At 61.9% G+C, this 15,693-nt stretch overlaps 2 protein-coding genes across 2 annotated transcripts; one reads left to right on the top strand and one right to left on the bottom strand.

Moving 5' to 3' along the window:
* Positions 1 to 224: 224 nt before the first annotated feature.
* UBE2C (ubiquitin conjugating enzyme E2 C) lies at positions 225 to 5,191 on the top strand. The gene is made up of 6 exons (XM_053248023.1): positions 225 to 811; positions 964 to 991; positions 2,247 to 2,333; positions 3,160 to 3,364; positions 4,733 to 4,792; positions 4,958 to 5,191. Exons 1-6 carry the CDS (start codon positions 414 to 416, stop codon positions 5,014 to 5,016), a joined length of 837 nt encoding a protein of 278 aa, XP_053103998.1. The 5' UTR covers positions 225 to 413; the 3' UTR covers positions 5,017 to 5,191.
* A 1,341-nt stretch (positions 5,192 to 6,532) lies between these two features.
* Positions 6,533 to 12,961, bottom strand: TNNC2 (troponin C2, fast skeletal type). Its single transcript, XM_053248024.1, has 6 exons — positions 12,806 to 12,961; positions 11,242 to 11,296; positions 10,510 to 10,653; positions 10,312 to 10,426; positions 7,746 to 7,882; positions 6,533 to 6,802 (listed from the first exon to the last, which is right to left on the bottom strand). The coding sequence occupies exons 1-6, from the start codon at positions 12,806 to 12,808 to the stop codon at positions 6,771 to 6,773; spliced, it is 486 nt and encodes a 161-aa protein (XP_053103999.1). The 5' UTR covers positions 12,809 to 12,961; the 3' UTR covers positions 6,533 to 6,770.
* Between the last annotated feature and the right edge of the window lie 2,732 nt (positions 12,962 to 15,693).

Below are 15,693 nucleotides of genomic sequence, written 5' to 3'. Positions count from 1 at the left end.
CTCCCCCCCCCCCGGCTGCTGCTTGGAGAGCCCTTTGCTGCCAGCGGGAGGGGGGCGCCTATTGGCTGCCTGCCCTGCAGCGGGGTCTTCGGAGGCGACTCGTCCTGACCTGACGAGCGAGGGCTGCCTGGCCTGCAGCCTGGCCATTCGTCAGGCAGAGCTGCGCGGTGACCTGACAAACGGCCAGGCTGCGCGGCTCTGGGGCGGGGTGGTGGGGAGTGGAGCTGCCGCCGCCGCCGCCGCGAGGCAGAGGAAGCGCCCTCGTTGGGCGGCCCAGCCCCGGAGCTCTCGAGACACCCAAAGGAAAGACCAGCAGCGGGACGGAGGCCTCCGGGAGGCGAACTGGCGATTGCTTCCTTCCGTGAGCTTCACAACAGCCCCGCAGGGTCGGCCAAGGCCAACTGCGCCCCCGCATGGCCACGGCAGCTCGGCTCCCTTCTTCCGCCCGCGGCCGCCCCTTTGGGCCAGCGGGCGTTCCCGGCGCTGCCCTGGTGGCCAATGGCAGCGCGCCCCAGGTCCGTTTCCAGGACGCCGCGCCCCCTGCGCGCCCCCATTGGGCGGATCGAACGCGAGCGCGGCGCCGATTGGCTGAGCCGCCCTCGCTTTGCAACATTCAAACTTCGGCCGCTGCGGAGAAGGAGCCGGGCGAGCCGCCGCAGGAAGCAGCCGCCGCAGCCCCCGCCCCGCCCCCCGAGTGGCCCACCATGGCTTCGCAGAACACCGACCCCGCCGCCGGCGCCTCGGCGGCCACCGCCCCACGGAAGGCGGCCGAGCCTGGCAGCGGCCCCGCCCGCGGCTCGGTCCGCAGCAGGTAGGAGCGGGGCTGCTCTGAGCATGTGCAGAGTTTCAGCCTCCTTTCTTTTTCCTCGCTTGGCCCCCAGGGAGGCAGGCCCCTCTCCCGTCTCTTATTCGGCTCTTTCTCCTGTCTCTGGGCTAACTGCTCTCCTGGTCTCTGCCCCGCAGGCTGCAGCAGGAGCTGATGACCCTCATGGTGAGTGACTCTGGTCCAACTGCTCTCCCTTCTCGGGGACCCTGGGGGCCCTTCGCGGGGGGGGGGCGCTCTCGGTGCTGTGAGTGGCTCTGTGTGCACCCCTTTGCCTGCTATGATGCCCCCTTGTGGCAGGTGTGAAGGAAGGGGCTGCTGGGGCTACAGCCTAAACCTTCTCCCCGCCCGGGGAGGGAGCTACGGCTAGTCTTGGTGCTCTTCTCCCAAGCAACGCCTAAGAGAAGAAGGAGAGGAGAGCTGGTCTTGTGGCAGCAAGCATGACTTGTCCCCTTAAGCTAAGCAGGGTCTGCCCTGGTTGCATCTGAATGGAAGACTAGGAGTGTGAGCACTGTAAGATACTCCCGCATCAGGGGATGGAGCCGCTCTGGGAAGAGCATCTAGGTTCCAAGTCCCCTCCCTGGCAGCATCTCCAAGATAGGGCTGAGAGAGATTCCTTCCTGCCTGCAACCTTGGAGAAGCTGCTGCTGCCAGTCTGTGTAGACAATACTGAGCGGGATGGACCAAGGGTCTGACTCAGTCTATGGCAGCTTCCTAAGTTTCCTGAGAAGCCTGAGCCAGAGTCCAGCCAGCAGCCTACCACCTGCACTGGCTGGCAGCAGCTCTCCAGGGCCTTTTCCTGCCCTCCTAGAGAAACTCCCCCGTGGGCCTTTGGGCCCCGCCCTGTCCCAACAGAGTGCCCGTTGCCTTGGGGCTTGGTTTCTGGTTGGCCCCCCTTCTGGCTGCATCATGTGTGAGGCAGCAGGGCCTCTTGCTGAAGAGCCGGCCCAGCCTTGCGAAGGAAGGGGGACCCACACGGGACTGGAGCGCGTTGCCAAGGAGCTCCTCCTCCTCAGGCCCCACTTGGGCCTGCCTGGGCTTGGGGCTTGCAGCCACAGCCCTCCCCGCCCCCACCCTGACTCATGGCCTGCAACCCGGATGGTTGGCCTGTAAGGACTCTGGGCCAGCAAGCTGGCCGCCCGCCGGATGTCTGGAGCTGCTCCTTGCTCTCCTCTCCTCTGTGGCTGGGCGCACTCTGGGCTGTGGTGGTTGACACTGCCGGACTCTCAGCTGGCCGTCTTGCTGCCAGGAGTGGCTTGTCCTGATGAGCTGGAGGTTGCCAAAGGCCAAAGCTGCCCCCCCCACACACACACGCACACAGAGCTGCTCCTGCGCACTGCATCTGCCCCACCTCCCAACATGATCTTTCCTCCCCAAACTCGAATCCACACCACACCCACTCTAGTTTGCTTCTTCTGTTTAGATGTCTGGAGATAAAGGGATCTCTGCCTTTCCTGAGTCAGACAATCTGTTCAAGTGGATTGGGACCATTGATGGAGCAACTGGAACGGTGAGCTGTGCCAGAAGTGCTAAATTGGCCCTGAGGGTGTCGTGCAAAGTCTGCCAGTGAAGCCAGTGCAGGAAGGGCCCAGTGGGTGGGAGCCGTCCGGGGGGGGGAGGAGGAGGAGGAGGGACCCCCGCAGGGTACAGGGCCAGCTAAGGGATGCTCCTGAGAAGGACTGACTGGGATATGCAGAATGGCCTCTGCACACGTCCAGAGGCTGCTCTCTTCTGCTCAGAGAACGGCTCTCTCTCGCCCAGTCTCAGCCTCTGTCAAGTGGATCTTGCAGAGGGCTGGAAGTGGCTCAGAGAAGGCTGCAGCAGGGGTCAAAGCTGAAGAAACGGCAGGCCCAGGAGGGAGGCTTTGGAAAAACCAGTCCCCCTTGAAAGAAGAGGTACGTCAGAATATCTGGGAGCGTATCTGTAGAGCGGGAATTCTGCTAGCCCAACCACTGGGCCCCGGCTCGGTGAAGACTCTGCTCGGACAGATGCCTGTCCAGTCTCTGTTTGAAAACCTCCGAGGGAGGGAGGGAGAGCCCCCCCCCCCGCTGCAAGAGGCAGACCCTTCCGCTGCTGACCAGTTCGGAGAGGTTCAGCCTGGTCTCCTCCTGACGACAAAAGCCATTGCAGCAGCAGCAAGCCTGAATTAGACAAGTGGTGGTCCGCATATATGTTCCATGTCAGTGGGCCTCCTGGCAGTGAAGGTCGTTCCGCTCAGGACACACTGCCTGATAGGTTCCTGGGAGCTGGAGGGGCAGGATACGTTCTCTTGCCTCGGGGCAGGTGGCAAAAGGAATGCCAAGGTGCGCCTGCCTGACGCTTGTCTCCTTCCTCAGGTGTATGAGGACCTCAGGTACAAGTTGTCTTTGGAGTTTCCCAGTGGCTACCCCTACAATGCCCCCACTGTCAAATTCCTCACCCCCTGCTACCACCCCAACGTGGACCTGCAGGGGAACATCTGTCTAGATATCCTCAAGGACAAGTGGTCGGCCCTCTATGATGTCCGGACCATCCTGCTCTCCATCCAGAGCCTGTTGGGAGGTGAGTTGGACGCTCTCGGGAACTTCAGGGGGTGCTTTTTCGTTCCCAGCAGCTGCAGCCAGATCTCCCCACCCGCAGGAATGGTTGCTTCTGGGTGACATACCTGGGGGGTGGGGTGAATATGAAAGACCCCCAAGTGGGCCCATCTCGTCTGGCCTCCCAGAGCCCAAAAGCCAGACAGGTGAGCGGCCTTTTGCCAGCAGCTGGACTGCTGAGCCGAGATTCATGGCCGTGGGGCGTCCCTCCTCCCGCCCCATGGACTGCCGCTCTCTTCCGAAAGCCATCTAGGCTAGCGGCCGTCTTTGCACCTGAGTTCCACGAGTGAGTCTGGCGCGGTCTGAAGGGGATTCCGTCTGTCTGCCCTGAGCCTCCTGCCGATCAGACTCCAGGTCCGAGTATGCCGAGGGAGGGAGCGATTCTTCTCCATGCCACGCATGACGTTGCGAGCGGAGCCAGGCCACAGGCCGTCTGCGCCAGCACCCTCGACTCGCACTGGCAGCATCTTGCCCAGCCCTACCTGGAGATGCTGCAGGGGAAGCGGGGCCCTGCCCCTGAACTGGGTGGGGGCTCCTGAGAAGCCTGCTTCTGCTGTCCCTTCTGCCCCTTCTAATTCCGTGCGCAGCCCACACTCCCCCTGCTCTTAGAATCGTCAGAGTTGGAGGGGGCCTTGCAGGGCCAGCTGGCCTTGTGGTCGCAAGCATGACTTCTCCCCTTAGCTAAGCAGGGCCCACCCTGGTTTGATTTTGAATGGGAGACTAGAAGTGTGAGCACTGGAAGATCTTCCCCTCAGGGGATGGAGCCGCTCAGGGAAGAGCAGAAGGTTCCAGGTTCCCTCCCTGGCAGCATCTCTGAGAGAGGGCTGAGAGAGAGACTCCTGCTTGCAACCTTGGAGAAGACGCTGCCAGTCTGTGTAGAGACAATACTGAACTAGATGGACCAAGGGTCTGACTCAGTATGTGGCAGCTTCCTCGGTTCCGATGACTTCTCGCAATGGGGCCGGCACCCCCTCCTTTCTTGTGCTACAAGCCCCAAGTTAAGGCTGGGTGCAGGATCCTTCTCCTCTCCCTCACCTCCTGGTATCTCTTAGCACACCCCCAAGGGGGAAGAGGCTGAGAGAAGCCCATCCGTGCTGTCCTTGGAGGTCTCCTCAGTGCAGCAGCGGCAGCTTGGAGGTCTGGTGGGGACGTGGCTGAAGGAGGCCGTTGCCACGAAGGCCTGGGTGGGTTTTTTCCTCCAGCGGAGGGAGCTTCCTCTCTCACATTGTGAGGCCCGGACAGTCGCAGGGAGGAATCAAATGGCCTCATGGTAGCCTTTGGCCTCCTTTGAGCAAGAGGCCTGACCTGATGCCCCCCACCCTTCAACCCCCAGAGCCCAACATCGAGAGCCCCCTCAACATGGATGCTGCAGAGCTCTGGAAGAACCAGCCAGGTGAGTGCCCCGATGCAGATCTAGGAAGGGGGTGGCAAGACCGACACCGTCTGCAGGTGGTGGGGCAGAGAAACGCCGTGGGTTGCTCAGGGGGCCGTGGTGAGGCTGCCCGGCTCGGGACAGTCAGCTGGAAGCGCCCCCCTCCCATGGTGCTTCTCCCCGCAGCCTACAAGAAGCGCCTCCATGAGTGCTACGCAAAGCAAGTGAAGAGCCAGGACACCTGATCCCGCCTGCTGTGCCCACCCTGGGGGTGCGAGTTCTTCCCCTCCCTCTCCCGAGTCTTTGTCTGCTCTGTATATGAATGTCACGCTGTATTATAGGCCCCTTTTTAAATTTTATTTGGCATTTCGCCCTGCTGGTTAATGTATAAATAAACCGTGGATTTGTGTTTTTTCTAAAGCGCTGCCCAGTCAGTCTTCAGTTGCCTCAGGGCAGGGTCTGCCCCCTTCTGCTCTCGCGTGGGGGTCGCCCAGACATGTGGGGCAGGAACTCCCCAGGCCACGGGGCCTTTGCCCATCTAGTTCACGGATGGTTCTGTTCCCTCCAGGGACCCTCAGCCCACCCTGTCCAATCCCCCCCCCCCCGCATCCTTGAGAGACCCAGGTGGGGTCAGACTTTGGGGTCATTCCCACAACCCTCCTCGGGGCAGGCTGTGCTCCTCATGGTAGAACACCCAGGATGGCCAGCCAAGGTACCAGCGGGGGGGGGGGGCCATTCTTGTCTGCCAGCTGGGCTGGGAGGTGGGCAGCACCAGCAGTGAGCCCTCGAGGGAGGGTGGAGGGGAAGCCTGCCCTGTGCCCCCCCTCCCCATGGGCAAGCAGGCACTGCAGGGCCCCCCAGCCCAGCCGGAAAAGGGTCACAAGGACCACCAGCCCTCTGGACCTCTGGGCAACAGAAGAGCCCCGGGCGAGTGGGGCGAGTGGAGCAGGAGCCTCTCCGCCTGCTGGAGGCCTCAGCAAGGGCTGCCTTTGTGCTCAGCACAAGCTTGGCTGCGGAAGTGTGAGGGCGGGAAGCAAGAAACTGGCTGGGGAGGATTCTGCGGGTCTCACTCGGCGCCTTCACTCTGCCCTCCGGGCCCGCGGCTTGCTGCTGCTGCTGCTGCTGCAGGCTCCTCCTCTGAGTTCTGTGTCCTGCTCTGACGCACAAGCCCATCGTGGTTGCTGCAGCGGGGGGGGGGGGGGGCTGATGGCATCCATCAGGAGGGGCCTCTGGGGGCAAGGAGCCCCAGGCCATGGGGGAGGGGTGCGGTGGGGCTACATTGCTTGGCGGGACCCGCTGCTTCCCCGCTCTGGCCTTGAGTGGGATTCCTCCTGGGGGAGACTCGGTCCTGTTCCTAGGAGTGGGGCTGCCAGGGGGCTAGTTCCATGGCTGCTGCTGCTGCTGTGGTGGGCAGAGAATGAGGGAGGGAGGCAGGCCTAGTCTCGCGCCTGCAAATGCTTTGGGAGTTGTCCCGCGGTGGCTGTCTTCCATTGCCCCGCCCAGCCCCACTGCTCCCCATGGTGGGGTTCCTCAAATGACTTGGCTGTGGCCATGTCCGCCTCTGCTCAGCCCAGGCTGGAGAAGAGACGGGGAGGGAGGGCACCACCGGCCCCCCAGCCCAGTGCTCCTTCGGGATGGGAAGAGCAGAGGGGCCTTCCCTCTTGCTAGTCTGCTGGGGGGGGAGTGTCTAGATTGCAGGTCTGTGTTCCCTCCCACACACACACACACCCCTGACCCTGCGGCTGCAACTCTCCGGTCTGCTCCAGTCCTTGCTCTTTATTGAAGTGCCAGCGCTAAACAGGGTTTCACAGGCCGGTGGGGGGCAGGAGGAGGAGGAAGGAGGGTCCACGGAGTTGAGCTGGAACAAGAGTCTCTGAGCTGTGCAGAGCGAGCGGCAGCCAGGAAGCGCTTGGGCGGTGCAAGGCCCGGTGGCGGGAGCAGAGGCACGAGCGGGCGGGGGGCATGGCCCGGCCGCCTGGCAGGAATGTCCACTGGCTGCTTACTGCACGCCCTCCATCATCTTCAGGAACTCTGTGGGGAGACGAGCCGGGTCAGCCACAGGCCCTTGCCCAGGGACCCCCCACCCCCCCCCCCCGGCCCTGCAATCCCGGGCTGCTGCATCTCCACCAGGGCCCAGTCCAGAGCTGCGGGGGAAGCGGGTCCCTTGGGCTGGGCCCCGGCCTGCTCGGGCTGAGGAAGGGGAGCCCCGGCTAGCCTCGCCAAGGAGCAAGAGGGTCTCACCCACACCCCAACGCCGCCGTGTGACGTTTGTGAAGCATGGGGTGGGCTCCCGTGTGAACTGAGAGCCGAGGCTGCACGGCCAGAGGGCCCCACCCAAGAAGAGCCCCGGGGGCTGCCTGCTGAGTCTCGAGTGGGAGGTGGGGGAGTCGATGTTGGGGGTCTCGTTGCTTGAAGCTTCTTGATGCAAACCCCCCCCCCCCGGCAAGAAGATTGCACAGGGAAGGGCCTGGAGGAGCCCCCGGGGCTGAGCCTGGCTCCCTCTGCCCCCAGCGCAGGGGCTCTGCCCTTCCCTCTGGCCCATCCTGGCCAGGAGTGGTTCCTCCCCAGGGCCAGGGACCCCACCCCAGGTTGCTCCTCTCCCACACGGCCGGCCGGCCAGCTGGCCAATGCTCCTCTCTCCTGCCCCGCCTGAGAGCTGTGCTGCCTGCAGGCTGGCCATTGGCCAAGCAGACGAACTGTGCCACTACCTGCAGCCCCGCCTGACCACTCTGGGCTAGCCAGGACAACGTGTTCTCTCCAGGCAGCTCAGCCCTTGAGGAAGGCGGGGCTGGATCAGGCCCACACCCTGTTTTGCCTCTGAGAAGCCCCCCCCCCCGGGGTGAGAGGGCATGCCCCCCCCCTTGCGGATGCTCCCCTGCAGCTGGCATTTCAGGGCATCTTGCCTCCTCTGAGGCTGGAGAGAAGCAACCTTTGCTGCCCGCCACCACCCTGCTCCCGAGGAGGAGCGGCTCACCGTCAAAGTCAATCCGGCCGTCATTGTTTTTGTCGCCGTCCTTCATGAGCTCCTCGATCTCCTCTTCAGTGACGCTCTCGCCAGATGCCCGGAAGATCTCAACCAGCTCCTCGGCGTCCAGGTAGCCATCCGCGTTCCTGGGGCGGGAGGAGGAAGAACATGTGAGCAGGAAGAGTGTCTGGGCTAAGGGATGCAATCACCCTTCTTTCCTTTCTTTGGCTTGCTGTGACTTGGGCCTGGAAAAATAACCTGTTTAGCAATAACCTTTTCACCTGAACTTGGTTTGTGGGGAAAGTGGTATATAAATGTTCGTCGCTCATATTTGTGAATTTGAAACTGACTCTGAGAAAGAGCTGCTTTTCTTAGGCATTATGTCATTTTGGAACAATTGATTGAACACTTTGAGTGTTAGAAATATCTTGAGAACAACAACAGTTAAAATAGGGTGAGTAATTCAAAATTTCTCCTAAAAAGTACCACCAAAAAGTTTCATCAAGCATATTCCAGTGTAAGTTGTACTACATTCAGCTAATTTCAGTGGCAGGATTGTTCATGCAAAATCCGATGTCTATAGATAATGACTTTATTTCACACAAACATACAAACAATTCTTCAAAATGCAAAATACATTTCTGTGCAGTTTTCTATTACAGGAGGACTGTGGTGTTGACATATTTCCATGAGGATTTTCTGCTTGCTCGTGGGAAGTTTTAAGAGAGAAAGGAAATCTGGATGGAGATCAGGTTGCTTGCTTAGTCCCTCCCTGACTCTCTGAGCCAGAGGTAACTTTGCATTAAGAACTCTGCTCCGTGGTATCAGTTTCCATGTCAAGCTCTTTAATCAGTTATAATTTATTAATGTCTTATGCTTTGTCTATGTTTTATGGTCTCTCTGTACTGTACTAGACGCCATATAAGTAAATTACTATTTTTGTAGAAGCTTTTCTCTCGAGTTCCTTTCACACATTTGATATTAAGAGGATACCCTTGGGAGGAGGAACATGAGCCCGGGCTGGGCGTGCGCTTTCTCTCTCACGCGCTCGCTCTCCTGCAGGCTTGCACACTCATGTTTCCTGATCCAGCACAAGCCGAAACTAAATCCTGGGGTGTGAGCAGTCCTCTGACTAGAGGCAGTCGACCACAGGAGCTTATCCAGATGTCATCTGCTCAGCTCAGGATCTGGCCCTGGGCTTGTTGTGCCCCTCCCCCACCCCTTACACTGCAGGGCAACTGAGTCAGCGGCCAGGGCTACTGCTCCCCGATTCCAGGTGGGGGGGGGGCCTTGATCTCCAGGCTCTGAAGAGACAGCCTTCTGCATTGCTGCCAAGTTGACGGTGGTCCCCATGCCCGTCCCTTCCTGGTGGCGCAGTGGTAAAACTGCCGCCCTGTAACCAGAAGGTTGCAAGTTCAATCCTGACCAGGGGCTCAAGGTTGACTCAGCCTTCCATCCTTCCGAGGTCGGTCAAATGAGTACCCAGAATGTTGGGGGCAATATGCTAAAAAATCATTGTAAACCGCTTAGAGAGCTTCGGCTATAGAGCGGTATATAAATGTAAGTGCTATTGCTATTGCTATTGCTATTGCTTCCCCTCCCCCCACAGCCAGAGGGAGGAGCACAAGGAGGTGGGATCTGGCCAAGCAGGGGGGCCCCAGGGATTCCTTGAGCCTGTGTCCGAGGAGAATGGACCCCCCAGGCTGAAAGGCAGTGCACCTCCAGGTGTCAGGGGCCGGTGGGGAGGGGGCACTGCGTGGGCTTCCAGAGCCCCTTGGCCACAGCCCAGCTCTTCTGTCCTGGCCCCTGGGGAGGTGGGGGCAGGCAGGCAGAGCTGGGGGCAGGGTGAGGGGGCTGTGCAAACCTGACAGGCACTGTGGCTCTAAGGAGACCCTGCTGGGGGAAAGAGGCGCCTGGGGGGCCGGCGTGATAGAGGCCGATGAAATTATGCATGGTGGAGAGACAGAGAGAGAGAGAGAAAGACACACATTTCTCTCCCTCTCTCGTCACACTAGAACCAGGGGTCATCCCATGAAACTGGTTGCCAAGAAATTTAGGACCAACCAACGGAAGTACTTTTTCACACAACGCGTGAGCCACCTGTGGAATTCTCTGCCACAAGATGTGGTGACGGCCAACAACCTGGATGGCTTGAAGAGGGGTTTGGGTCACTTCATGGAGGAGCGGTCTATAGGCCACCTCCAGCCTCCAAGGCAGGATGCCTCTGGGTACCAGTTGCAGGGGAGTCACAGCAGGAGAGAGGGCCTGCCCACCCCTCTTGCCTGTGGGCTTCTCAGAGGGTTTGATCCAGCAGGGCGGCTGTTACGAGCACCACAGCATTCCTCGGAGGACACCTGCGACGCATCACGGTGGGCTGGACATGAAGAGCGCCCCCTTGGCCCCTGCCTGCTTTGCAAGGCTGCTGGTGAGTTCCCACAGGCCAGGGGTGGCCCTTACTGCCTCTTAGCAGGCTGTGTGCCCAGCCCCAGCCTTGCTCTTCTGTCTTCAAGCACGGGCTAGTCGCAGGGGAGAGCAGCAAGCCCAGGACGGGCAGGGCCGCCGAGCCGCAGCTCACCTGTCGAAGATGCGGAAGCACTCGGCCAGCTCCTCTTCGCTCTTGCCCTTGGCATCCTCTTTCATCTGGCGCACCATCATGACCAAGAACTCTTCGAAGTCGATGGTTCCGCTGCCTGCAGGGAGGGCCAGGCCAAGGGTCAGGCAGGGCCCCCTCCAGCCCCCCCGCCCCCGCCCCCCCGTTGCCACGGCCCCTCACCATCCTCGTCGACCTCCTCGATGATGGCGTCCAGCTCCTCCTTGGTGGGCGTCTGGCCCAGCATCCTCATGACGGTGCCCAACTCCTTGGTGCTGATGTCCCCACCTCCATCAGCATCAAACATGTCAAAGGCGGCTTTGAACTCTGCAGGAGAAGCAGCACCACAGAGTGAGAGGGGACCCAGGCCGGGGGGGGGGGGCTTCAGCCCCTGCCAGCGCTCAGGGCTTGCCTTTTCTGTGGGCACTCCCTGCACCCCGGGGGGGCATCTCCACTCCCCCCCTCGAGGTGCCTCTTAAAATCCCCAGTGGACTCGCTCGGAGGGAGGGGTGGAAAAGGCCAGCCCTGTTGTGACCCTGTGCTGCTGCTGGGCCTTCCCGGCTGCTAACCTGACCCCCACCCCCACCCCCCTCCCTGACTCTGCTCAGGCCCCCTTGAGCCAAACAAGGGGCGAAAGGCCTCTTAGGACGAGGGAGACGCTGCCCTGCACCAAGAGGGGCCTGGGAGGGAGCAAGGGGTCCACCCAGCAGCCGGGAGCAGAGGACACGCTCCACCACCTTCCCAGGGCTCTTTCGCACAGACCCACAGCGTGCCAGCAGGCCGGGGAGGGGGCACAGCTGAAAGGGGGGGCTGGTTGCACCATTTGGCTCCTTCGCAACCTTTTGGTGGCAAGCAGAAGAGCGGCCCCGGCCAGTTCCAAGTGGGGCTCCCCACAAGGATGTCCTTCCAACTCACCCGCAATCATTTCCTCGCTGAGGTAGGACCGGGCTTCCGCCTGCTGGTCCGTCGCCTGCAAGGCAAGCAAAGGAAGTTACCAGGGAGGGGCCCAGGGAGAGGCCCAGCTGGGGCCTTGTCCAGAAGCAGCCCCCCCCCCCCCGCTCCGGGGTCCCATTTGCCACCCCTCCTTGCTGGAGGCGCCTCAAGGGCCACCTTCTCCAGCCTAAACAAGGCCCTCCTTGGCCTCAGGCCGCCTCCTCCTCCTTCTCCAGGCTCTGGCCACAGCTGGAAGGGTGGCTGCTTGAGCCCCAACTCTCTGGAGCCCCTTTGGCCATCAGGCACCGAGGTCCAGCGAAAGCAGGCTTGCGGGTTCCTGGGTCTGGGAGGCCAGCTGGGCGCCAGGAGCCCATTTGCCTGGCTGGACTCCAAACTGGGAGGCTTCAGGGGCCACATAGCCGCCACCCCCCCCCCCCCCGGCAATGGGCTCCGGCTGCTCCCTGTTGGGGCCGGGCAGGTCTCTCCTGCAGGGTGCCCTGGCTTGCTTGCATTGCGGGGTCCACAGTTCCCTCGAAGGCATGCACATGTGCGCGCATTTGCAGGTGTGTGTTTGTCCGCTCCGTTCAATTTAGATCCCGCTCAGGTTGAATCAGGATGGCCCCACTCGGAATGCACATGGTGCACACACACTGCCTGGATACTCCCACCCAGAGCAAAAGTCATTTCGCACAGAGATGAAAAAAATTAGCAGGCCCACTGTGGGGGGGGGGGGGTCCTGTGTGGTGGCCCTCTGGATGCTTTGGCCGCCGGCCCAATGGAAGCAGCTCCTTGAGCCCCGGCTATTCTTAGCAGCGCCTGCCCGGGCCCTCCTTCTAGGGCGCATGATGGGCCATTGGCCAGCAGCAGCACCAGCAGCAGCACCTGTCGGCGGCGGTCGGATTGAGTTACGCCTTCAAGCCTGGTCTCGGAGCAGGGGGGGCGGCAGGCTGGCTGCCTTCCGGGCTGATCCTTGTGCCCAGCGGCTCAGCTTTCGCAGGCCAGCTCCTCCAGGTCTCTGGCCGGGCTCGCATCCTGCGCCAGAGGAACCTTCCTCCCTGGAGGCTGGCCCCAGCAGCCGGGTCCTGCTCGGTGACTTGCAACCCACCCACCCCAGGCAGATCCTCCACCAGGACAGGGGCTCCCCTCCTGCCCCCCTCCTGCCCCCCCAGGCTCCCAGCAACCCCGCCAAGCTCACCCTTGTCCCAGGGAGTCAGGAGGGGAGGGTGCCACCTCGACCGCCTCCAGCCCCAGCAGCCCCCTCCATCCCAGCCATCCGACCAGCAGCCTCGGCCAAGGGGTCAGCCTGCCCCTCGGCCCCACACCGAGCAGCTCCCCGGGAGCAGTGCGTGTCTCCTGGCAGCTCCCTCGCCACAGCTGTGCTGCTCCTGGGCCCCGGTGCCGGCCGAGCCCTTCAGACACTCAGCCAGCCCGCCCAGCTGGCCACCTGTGCACATCCCGTGGCCTGGTCCGGGCGGCATCCCAGGAGGAGGCCCGGCTCCAGCCTCCAAAACAGGCCTTCCCGCCCCCGTATCCGTACCATGCTTACCATGTTGGCAGGAAAGACCCCACAGCAACCCACAGAGAGAGAACCACCACCACGGCCCACTCCGCTCCCAGCAGACGGCAAGAGCTGCTCCTCCAGCCCTGGCCCCACTACTTGTACTCTGCCTGCTCAGCTGGTTCCCGCCCAGGCAGAGGCAGCTCTCCCGCGGGCCAATGGCCTTCCTCCTTGCCTGCTGATTGGCCGGTAGAGCGTTTTACCAAATTTAGCCCGGCCACTCCTGGCAGTGTCTTGCAGCCCCAGAGAGGAGGAGGAGGAGGAGGAGGAGGATCTGGGAGGCAAAGGGAGGATTCGGACCCCTCCAGAGGGGGTGGCAGCAGCCAGGAACGGCTGAGGGCAGGCTGCACAAAGACAGGTCCAGTCCAGAAGGCGGGAAACAGATCCTGTAGAGCCCCCCCCCCCCACGGTGCCCCCCCCATACACACACACATACGGGGAATGGACGGGGAGGGTGGCCAGGCCAGTCTTGGCTCATAACAGACCGTGAGAGGTTTATTTGTTTGTTTGTTTGTTGGATGGGGGTGGCGGCTGAAGGGTAAAGGACCTTCCCTGCCGGGCAAGAGGACCCAGGGGGCCCAATGGGGCCAGAGCTGCTCAGCCCCCAGCCCCCCTGGCAGGCTCAGTTCTGGCTAGGCTGGCGGGAGGCGGGCTTGGCTTTCTCTCGTGGTGGAGTCCCTCTCCTAGCCGACCCCTTGGCCCTCCTCCAAGCCAGTTCTGCGCTCACTTGTTGACCCGGGGATCCAGTTTCCTCTGCCTCTGGGACGTGGGAAGAGGAGGACAAGGGGGAGGCCAGAGTGCAGAGCAACCGCCCCCCCCCACCCCCCGAGGAGCCGGGCCAAAGCCATGGCGACTCGCCTCAGAGAGGCACGATGATGCCTCCCCGTCCCAGGGGCAGGGGGGCAGCAGCAGCAGCAGCAGAGAGGGCATGCCCCGCTCTTGCCTGTGGGCTCCTCCCCAGAGGCATCTGGTGGGCCACTGTGGGGCTGCTCTCAGGTTGGGATGCCCCGAAGGAAGGAAGGAAGGCAGTGTGGGGCCCAGAGCTCAGGGGACGGAGGGCAGCCGCACAAAGGCCGAGCCCCACTCCACCAAGCGGCTTGGGGGCCCAGACTGGTCTGAAAACGAGGGGCCCAGCAGGCAGAAGGGAGAGCTGGGGGGTGGGGGGAGTGGCGGCCCCCCCACTCTGGGCCGAAGAGGGCGGCAGGCGGGCCCTGAGTGAGGGGAGCAGGTGGGCCGCCTGGCCCTGCCCTCCCCCTATTAATAGACATTCCAAAGGGAAGCTGCTGAGGAGGCCGACAGGGCAGCAGCTTGCTAAATAAGGCAGAGACCTGGCTGGCTCGGGGGGGGCTGGCATTCCCCCCCCCCCGCTTGGAGCATCCCCAGATTGTGGGGTGCTAAAGCAGCCTCACGGGGGGGGGCTGCAGCCAGTGGTGGGAGGGCCCCTCCCTCGGGGCCTGGAGAGGAGAGCAGCAGGCCTGGCAGGTGGGCATCTGCTTCTCCTCTCGGGGCCCCCGTCTTCAGAGCTGTCGCAGGGCAAAGGCGCTCAGGAGCACCACCTCTCTGGCCAGAGGCTGTGGCACAGGAGAGGCAGAGGCTTCAGCAACGACACCGGAAAGGATGCCTCCCCACCCCCCTACGCTCAAGTTGTGTTGAGAGGAAGGCACTCTGTACGTGCCCAGAGGCCAGTGTTTCAATTTGGACTCCAGACACGCTAGGGCAAGCCCCGCCTTTCCAACCACCTGACTCCCAGGAAGTCGGTTCTTTGCCTGGAAGAAGCTCCCTGCGCCTCCCCACTCAGCTGCTCAGGGAGATGCTTCTCAGTGGGGTGGGGGCGTTATTGGCAAAGAGCTGCTCAGGGGGCCTGCCTGCCTCTGCCAGTCGGTCTGATGGTGGGGGGTGGGGGTGCCTGGGCAGCCGGCCCCTCCAGAGCTGTGGAGTGGAGGCGTCTTTGGGGACAGCAGCACTCTTCCGGAGGGGGGTGGGCTGGGTGCCCTCCCCCCCCCGAACTCCATCCGTAGGGTGACGTGCTCCCCCGGAGTGAAGAGAGGCCGATCCGGAAGGTCCTGTTTGCTTGGGTGCGCTGGAGGCTGACTGACACACAAGCAGAGCCTAAGTGGAGACAAAGGCCACCATCTCCATGGCTGCTGCTCCTCCTGCTCCTATGCCAGGTCCCCAAGCCACCCACTGCTGCTGCTGGGGTCCATTGGCAGCCCTCTTTCTCCTCTGCGTCTCTCCAGCTAGCTGCCTCTCAGAGTCTGGGTCCCAAGACAAGCCCTGCAGACAGATTACCAGCCGGGAGAAACATCCATGGAGCCCTTCTCCTCACTGTGCCAGCCCCGTGGGCAGCACCTGGACCCCTGCACAGTCACTGAGGCAGCCTGGGCCAGCAGAAGAGCCTCCCAGCCGGAGCAGTTGACCACCCTGTGATTGGTGCCACAGAGCTGGGCTTGGGGAGTTTTCTCTCCTCTCCTCCAGCTCAAACAAATTGCTTTCCAAAACAGGACTTGCTAAATCAAGGTTATAGCAAGGCCATCCTGGGGTGATTTCCACTTCCTCCTCCTCCTCCTCCTCCAGGATGGGGGGACCCCCTGAGGTTATGGCAAATGGCCATCTCTGCAATCTCCTCCTCCTCCTCCTCGGGCCCTGAGACCATCCACTCCTTATACGGAATCACAAATTCTATAGAGTCCATATATTAAGGCTCAGAAGTTGTGGGGCACAAATAAGATTCTCTAGGAGTCTTTAAGCAAACCGTATATTTCATTAAGAAAACAGGGCTTTTTTTTAAATGTGCAGCCACCCAGATTCAAACAGGCTATTCCATCCATACACACACATACACAGTGGTGCACTTCGAAAAGAGCCTGTGTGTATGT

This window comes from Hemicordylus capensis, chromosome 4 (assembly GCF_027244095.1).
Source record: "Hemicordylus capensis ecotype Gifberg chromosome 4, rHemCap1.1.pri, whole genome shotgun sequence".
Taxonomy (NCBI): Eukaryota; Metazoa; Chordata; class Lepidosauria; order Squamata; family Cordylidae; genus Hemicordylus; species Hemicordylus capensis.
The sequence above is the reverse complement of the archived record's forward strand: the minus strand, read 5'-3'. Positions and strand labels throughout refer to the sequence as shown.